This window comes from Octopus bimaculoides, chromosome 24 (assembly GCF_001194135.2).
Source record: "Octopus bimaculoides isolate UCB-OBI-ISO-001 chromosome 24, ASM119413v2, whole genome shotgun sequence".
Lineage (NCBI taxonomy): Eukaryota > Metazoa > Mollusca > Cephalopoda > Octopoda > Octopodidae > Octopus > Octopus bimaculoides.
In genome coordinates this window covers 3,384,099-3,392,726 of record NC_069004.1, presented here as the reverse complement: position 1 = coordinate 3,392,726, position 8,628 = coordinate 3,384,099, and the positions used below count along the sequence as shown (strand labels likewise).

The window sequence follows — 8,628 nt, the reverse complement described above, 5'->3', positions numbered from 1 at the left end:
GCCTTATATACACTAGTAAATACATAGAATAAAACAAAAAGAACCAAAATTAAAATTTTTTTTTTTAAGATTAAATATGTATTTTTTATAGTTTTTTTTTTCTGCTTTCATGGGATAGAAAGGGAATTTCTAAATTAGTCTGTTCTCGTAGCACCGAGATTTCCTTAAAATTCTCTGAGAAATATTTATGATAATTGATTTTACCGCAGTATATAGTTCACTTCACTGCATAGAATATTTCTTCTCTGGTCACGGCTATTTACAAGAACAGGTTTTGTATTTAATAATGATGATAATAACAACAATTATAATTTTTTCCTGATTAGACAGTTTGCTTTGGATTCTGCGCCACTCAACGTTTTAAAGCCCCTAACAGGGGCCTTTCCTCAGGCCAGTGGAAATCCGAATGCATGTAACTCCCAATAAATGTGTTGAGTACCCTTTGTTTTATTTGTCCACTCACTTGTATATATTTGTATGTATTTCTCCCAATTTTTTTTTTTTCTCCGTGTTTTTCTCCTTGTCTCCGTATTCTTTCTGTTGAAGAGCGTAGCTCGAAACGTCAAAGACTTTCCGTATTCCCGAGCGTCATACTAATATATACTTTTGTTATTTACACCACCTGTCCTCGTCTGTTGTTATTTTTTGTATATTCTCCCAAATATATATATATACATATATAAAGGCACCAGATTGATAAAATAGCCCTGTTGGAGGTTAAGTTAGCCTTTTTTATATGGTCTTAACAGTTCCTTATGATGTGCTCTTGTTAAACCCTGAATGAACAGATATTTCATTGCTGATGCATGTGTAGTTGTGTGGTAAGAAGTTTGTTTCCCAACCACATGGTTCTAGATTCAATCTTACTGTGTAGCACCTTGAGCAAGTGTCTTCTACTAAAATCCCTGGCCAACCAAAACCTTGTGAGTGGATTTGGTAGGCAGAAACTGAAAGAAACCTATCATATATACTGTATTTTAATGTGTATAAAGAACCCTTTTTGTCAGAAGTTGGGTTTAAAAAATATTGGAGTTTCTTATATATGGATAGTATTATAATCCCTTACAAAACCTTTTTTGCAATTTTAAGCCCTCCACTAAAATTAGGTGGGGGTCCTTATACACGAGGGAGTCTCCTTTGCTTGTCATTCATGCGGTGTCCTTCATTTCCAGTTTTCTGTGAAAACATATCTGGCCATGGGGAAACATTACCTTACCTGGAAACAGGTGAGAGTTCACAACAGGAAGGCCATCCCAGCCATAGAAAATTTGCCTTGGCAAAATTCGTCTGACCCATACAGGCATAAAAAAGTGGACATTAAATTGATGATAATGATCATGGTGTATTCCAGCTATAACCTCCTACGCTTCTCTCAGTCATGTATTGATCGTCGAGGACTTATTGTTGTTTGTACACTTCAAAGAATTTAGCTGTTGTATCTGTGAGGTCAAACAGTCATGAAGAGGTTCTCTTACTGGTTTGTCTCCTCCTAAATTGGCTCCAGTAACATCTGTCATTATCATTTTTAACACAAGATTTACTACTGGCTCGAATAACATTTCAATAATTACTTTGCACAAAGTGAGGTAATTAGACAGCCGCCGATTAATTGCATACGACTGTCTGTCTGTTGGCTGGTTTTCGTGACAGTTGAAATCACATTACTTCGTCATTTGAAAGAAGGGTCGGGCTGACTGTGAGTATACACCAACATCTATGGTTTTGTTATTATTATAACATTGGAACAGTGGTGACTAGTTCGGCTCTGAATTTCTCTTATTTCATCTACATGAAGGATAATACTGAAATATGTGTGTGTATAGCACAGGACAATCAGTAAGTGTGTGTTACATCTAGTGTAATCCAACCATTTTACAGAGTGTACTGGTGCTTTTTACATGGCACCAGTACCAGTGGGGTCACCGAGTAACTAGCAAGACAAGACCTCCTCCCCTCCAACTGAGGTGGATGGAGTATTGAGTGTGATGGCTTTGTGCCGGGTGATGAGAGGTTAAAGCATGAGAGAAACACAAGAACAGGTATCTGGCTGTAGGAGAGGTACACGATTACCTCCAATTGGAAAGGCAAGATAGTACTGAAGGGGTGTATGTGAATGTGTATGTATGTATGTGTGTGTGTCTATGTATATATATATATATGTGTGTGTGTGTGTCTATGTATACATGCATGTGTATGTCTTCGTATATATGATATATAATTGTATGTATATATGTTGGTTTTTGGGAGATCTTAATGGTGAATCCTTGAAATACTTTGTCAATGTTTGATACATATACAGACGTATTTGGATATGTGTGTATATATATATGCAACCTATAGCACCCTGTGCACTTGTGAGTAGTCATGCAAGATGGTGGGGGGAAAATGGGATCAACTCCTAAAGATCAAGCTGAAAGCTCTGAGCTGATGTGAAACAAAGTCAGGAATGACAGACATGTGCGGGATTTAAAAATAGAAAAACCTTGTGCTACTAGGAGATAAAATTTCCATTATGTTCCTGGCAGAGAAGTACAATGGAAGCTACAGAAAAAAAGAAAAATACAATGTAATGTAGATTTGTGTGTGTGTGTAATCAGGCAAAGTTAAAATCAATAGGGCTCTGACACTAATTCAAATGTGTTTTGAATACGTTTTGATATCAACCGTCTGGGACTTCATGTACTAAACTGGTATATGTTGAAAGTAAAATTGTATATGTATATTTTTTTCTTTTTATTCTTTCAGTCATTTGACTGTGGTCATGCTGGAGCATCGCCTTTAGTTGAGCATATCAACCCTAGGACTTATTCTTTGTAAGCCTGGTATTTAGTCTATGGTTTTTTTTAGGGTTTTTTTTTTTTCCGAACTGCCAAGTTACAAAGACGTTCACACACCGGCATCGGTTGTCAAGCGATGTTGGAGGGGACACACACACACACACACACACACACACACACACACACACACACACACATATATATATATACACACACACACACACACACACACACACACACACACATATATATATATACACACACACACACACACAATGGGCTTCTTTCAGTTTCTGTTTACCAAATCCACTCACAAGGCTTTGGTCAACCCGAGGCTATAGTAGGAGACACTTGCCCAAGGTGTCATGTAGTGGGACTGAACCTGGGACCATGTGGTTGGGAAGCAAGCTTCTTACCACACAGCCATGCATGTGGCTAGCTCGTTTAAGTCCCATCATGGTATATGCGGTTGGTTGGTCATTCTGTTAGGAAATAGCAGTCAAATCATTGGTATTTGTGTGTGTACTGTACTATTAACTGTAATAAACCTTCACCATCTGGAGTTTGTGTGTGTGTGTGTGTGTGAATATTTATTTCATTAAATAATGAGGTTTGTATTTGAGTGTATTGTTACTACATTGTGTGTGTGTTGCTGTTATTTTTTAAATATGAGGTCACTGACTGTATAGGCTGAACTAGTAAATATTAAAACACAAGCATCTGAAAGAGATTGTATTGCTATGTTTAATGTACATGTGTGTGTGAAATTATTCCTCCACATACACAGACTGTGTTTCACTGCATAATTACTATTGTAACTGCCGGAATGAATTGCATTGTCACTGTGACTGGGGGTAGGTATTTCCATTGTTTTTACGGGTTTTAATGGAACTGATTTTATTTTCATGCGTTCATAGTTTGCCCCTCCACACACAGATGCATGCATTCATACGTACATATGAGGGGGTGCTGAAAAGTTCCTGGCTTTAAGGGTATTGCGAAAGGCCTGGTTGGAGGCCCAACCTTCCGAGTTCATTTACAGGGCTTAGAAAAACTGAAGGACCGCTGCAATAAGTGTGTGAATCTGAGAGGGGAATATGTTGAATAAAATCATAATTAACTGACCCTCCTGTATTTTCTTTTACCCAAAGCCAAGAACTTTTCCACACCTTCCTCATACATATCATGTTTAATGTCCACTTTTCCATTCTTGCTTGGATCAGATGGAGTTTACTGAGGTAGATTTTCTACAGCTGGATGCTTTTCCTGTCACCAACTCTCACCTATTTCCAGGCAAGGTAATATTTCTCCCCCTGGCCAGAAATCTTTTTTCCCCCCTTTTTTTGTTAAAGCTTGTAGGGTGTTATTATTTGAGAGGTTTGGCCACTGTTATTTCTAGCATGTGAAACAATCAAGCAGAGGCTGGCTCTGTGGTTGCTTTGTTTTGTAATTGGATCTGTAAAAGTGTGAGAAATGCTGCGTTACTTACACACATTCACTTTATTCCACTTCTGTCACCAACTACAGTATTTCCTGTACATTAATGTTTCTTTCTCAAGTTGCAACATTGCTTGTTGTTTTGTCTTTCTCCCAGCTGTATCATCACTATATTAGCTTCTTCCTCTCTGCACAGTGAGTTCTTAATTAGATTATTGTGTTAACGACTTTCCGTGTGTGTAGCACCAACTTTAACTCTTGTTTTGTCATACAGATGTGTCTTTGAGTTGGTTTTTCTCGGTAATTTAATCTCCCAAATATGTTTAATTATCTAAGCCTACCTACTTCTGTACTCTAACAAACATCTCGGTGGGTTTTTTCCATTGCTACTTCAGAAACTACAGTAAAGTCAATGCTTACCTGAGGAGAGAGAATAAGACTGGAACACATTCAATATTGTCTCCCATGCTTGCCAGTCTACACTTTGTTCTGTGAGAAAATTACTTAGTTGTCAGCATCAGTAATAACTCCCTAAACATTCTCCACGCTGGTACTCTGGGTTCTATGTTTTGGAGTAAATACCTTTGCTGTTAATTAGGTCACCTAAATAAGAAAAGCTATCAATTACTTCTCAGAATTCTTCCAGGTATTTGAAAGAATTTATTCCACAGGTTCTCTTACTGCTAACTACTTCTCTACATCTGGCACATAAAAAAAAAAAAAAATTTCCTTCTTCTGCCAACTTGCCTCGGTTCCGATACACTCCTAGTTTACATTAGATAAACCATGTGGAATTACTACTGTTCTGCAACACCAAGCTTGGCCGCTCTGCAAATTACAACAGAATCCGGTCTTCTTTCCTGCTAACTAAAACTTTTGTGTCATTGCAAGTTTTTCTTAGCTTTCTTGACTCTCAGCTTTTGCTTCCATTTTTGGAATTTCTTACTTGGCTATGAGAACTAGGTCATCAGCACAGAGTAGTTCCCATGGAAAGCCAGTCTTAAAATGCATTATGATCTGAAGAGCCAGTGATAAACTAGGCTATTTGTGGGGTTGAGGCGTTCGGAACTGAATCCTGTAAAACACTTACATGCTAAATTCCTCACAGAATTCTTTGGCAATTCACACTTAGCACGGTATTTGGCTTGATTGGGGTCTCTGAAGCCTTTCATCTGTCTACAGTTAGTTTTCTTAAAACACCACCAGGTTACAGATTGTAGTATCTTGGTAAATGCCCTTCACCAGATCTGCTAAAGCTATCTCTCTCTCTCCAAAACAACACAGACTTCAAAATTATGTTAACGATATTTAGCATTTGTAAAGAATAAAAAGTTTTGAATGGTACAACAATACACTATAATACAAACAATGGGCTATGTACCCGTTGTAATTTAGTCATCCATAGTCTGATTATATTTCAGAATAAATTTCATTCTTCAGATATTCCGATTATAGCAGCAACTCCATCTAAGAATATCTGAAGAAGGAATTTTATTCCGTAATATTATCAGACTATGGATGACTAACAGGTATATAGCCTATTGTTTGTATTACAGTGCATCGTTGTACCATTCAAAACTTTTTTATTCTTTACAAACAATGCTTCAAGCGAACTACAATACTCCCCTTAGCATTTGAAATTGATAGAAAACAGATGTCTTCAACGTTTTCGGCTGCACTTCTTCATTGGAAAGAAAGAGAACATGATGTTGTTATTATTATCATTATCATCATCATCAGTTAATGTCCATTTTCCATGCTAGCATGGATTGGATGGTTCAATAGGGGCTGGCAAATCAGAGGAGTGTTCCAAATTTCAATGTCTACTTTGGCAAAACATAATTTCTCAATATGAGAATCTCCTTTATTCTTCTGTGTGTAAAATAAAAAAAAATAAAAATATCAAGATGTACTTATATTTTGTTTAAAGTTGCACAATGAAAGCTTTCCAAAAAACTCTAGTTTAACCACTTGAAATTTAATTTGGGTTTCTAGTACATACTTTGTTATGCCTAGTGCCACATGATAAGCACTCATGCAGGTGCCATGTAGTAAGCACTCAGTGCCATGTAAGTATGCTTGTGCCAGTGCCGTGTTAAAAGCACCCAGCACACTCATGTGCATGCACTCACTCAAACACACACATTGGGCGTCTTTCAGTTTTCATCTACCAAATGCACTTGCAAGTCTTTGATCAGTCTGGAGTGTAAAAAAGAAAATTCTTGCCCAAGGTACCATGCTCTGAGACTGAACCCAAGATCACATGGTTGGGAAGTAAGCTTCTTAACTCCACAGCCTAGCAGAGAGCCAGTGTGTGTACGTGTGTAAAATATTGAATTTTTTAATGATTCAATAAATAGCTTCTTTGGGTAAACATGCCTTGGTGGGTAGAAATCTTCACCTTTACCACGACTAGTCTGTTGCCTCAATAACTGATAACCTAATTTATACGATTGTAGAGACATAAGTCTTGACCCACTTACTCATATGGTCTGTGTATTTGGATGTACAAACAAGAATGAGGGGAAATATTGTATATCTGTGTTAGCCACCTCTTATTGGCATTTTATATATATATACATATATATATATATATATATATATATATATATATATATATATATATATATATATATATATATCAATTTTTTTTTCTCCGTGTTTTTCTCCTTGTCTCCGTATTCTTTCTGTTGAAGAGCGTAGCTCGAAACGTTAAAGACTTTCCGTATTCCCGAGCGTCATACTAATACATCCTTTTGTTATTTACACCACCTGTCCTTGTCTGTTGTTGTTTTTTCGTACATTCTCCCATATATATATATATATATATATATATATATATCTGTGTATGTGCTTGTGCCACTCTCCCAAAGAGAGAGAATATATATATATATATATATATATATATATATATATACATATACATATAAGCACCACCTTCATAATACATAGCATGCATTTGTGTGTGGATGCATACACGCATATGAAAAACATGTTTTCTTTTTACAAAAATGACTTGTAGTTTTAATTCTTAGGGTTTTTTGTTGTTGTTGTTGTTATTATTATTATTATTATTATTATTGTTATTATTATTATTTAAGGTTTTTCTCATATTACTTTGTTTGATTAACAATGTTATCAGTGTTTGCAAATCATAAGCAAACAACGTTAAAAGTTATATGCATAAAACTGGGTAACTCTGTTACATTGGGGGCAGGCACGTATCCCAGTTTCTCATTGTTTGACTATGCTTCTCACAAGCACATGATATTACATCACATATAGCACCCCACAAAACCTAACAGAAAATTATCCTGTGATAAACAATATACCCCAGCAAATATTAGACTAGTCACATGAGCTATATTGTTATTAATAAAATGTAATGCATCATATTTGGTGATACCGTGACCTGCATTGCAATCCTGCTTTTTGCTTTGTGTTTAATGGTGGAATTGGAGCTAAAATTTCTTTATGAATGATAGCAGTTGTTGCTTAAGCCAATCCTGCCTGAGAAGACACTCTAATCAAAGAAGTCTTTTCTGGGGTTTTTTTTTTTTTTACGGCAGTAGATTGTGGTTTGAGGAATGTATCAGTAGTATTTCTAGCTGGTTAGTTGACCCACCATGTGGCTCCACTCTTCAAAGTAAAGTAACATGTTGTTAATGGAGCATCTTGTTTGCAATGAACCCCGTTGACATCTGTTTACTCAGCTAAGTTAATTAGAAAATAAATTACGCAGGTACACTGTCTATCAGCACCAAAAAAAAAAAGTAGTTTACATACAGGCATGGCTGTGTGGTTAACAAGTTTACATTGCAGCCGCATAGTTGTGGGTTCAATCTTACTGTATGACACCCAGCACAACCATTCTCTATAGTCCTGAGCCTACATTTAACTCACCTTTCATTAGGTTGATCAGTTTGCATTTGGGATACACTTAGAAGTGAGGTTTGTGATCTTTAAGTGTCATATATGGTTATTGTCTTGGTACATTTTTCTGTTCTATCCTCTATTTGTAACCTCATTAATTCCTGTGCTTTTCTCTTGATTCTGTTGCATCTACTGGGGTTTACAATTTTTTTTTTAATATATATTTTTGGTTGTGCTGTTCCAGAGGAGTTTTTTGCTGGATATCTTTGAATACCAGACTGTTTTTGTTTACCTGCAATTTCTTCCTCCACACGCATCTCTCATAATGTTTGTAGTCTGAGTATAAGTGTGTTTTACCAGCTGTTTCTAAAATTGTTGAGTCTTACTGTCTATATATATATATACATACATATATATATACATACATATATATATATATACATACATATATATATATATACATACATATATATATATATACATACATATATATATATATACATACATATATATATATATACATACATATATATATATACAT

The 8,628-nt window shown here is 35.9% G+C and overlaps 1 protein-coding gene across 4 annotated transcripts in view; it reads left to right on the top strand.

The window, feature by feature from the left end:
- Window positions 1–8,628, top strand: part of LOC106868768 (serine/threonine-protein kinase prpf4B) — a 45,907-nt gene that overhangs the window by 31,068 nt on the left and 6,211 nt on the right. For 2 of the 4 annotated variants that reach the window (XM_014914185.2, XM_052976238.1), the window contains one exon: window positions 4,001–4,075. The exons of the other annotated variants lie outside the window; for them this stretch is intronic. In XM_014914185.2, coding sequence (XP_014769671.2) covers window positions 4,001–4,075 — 75 coding nt within the window. The remainder of the gene's footprint in view (window positions 1–4,000; window positions 4,076–8,628) is intronic. 4 annotated transcript variants of the gene reach the window in all.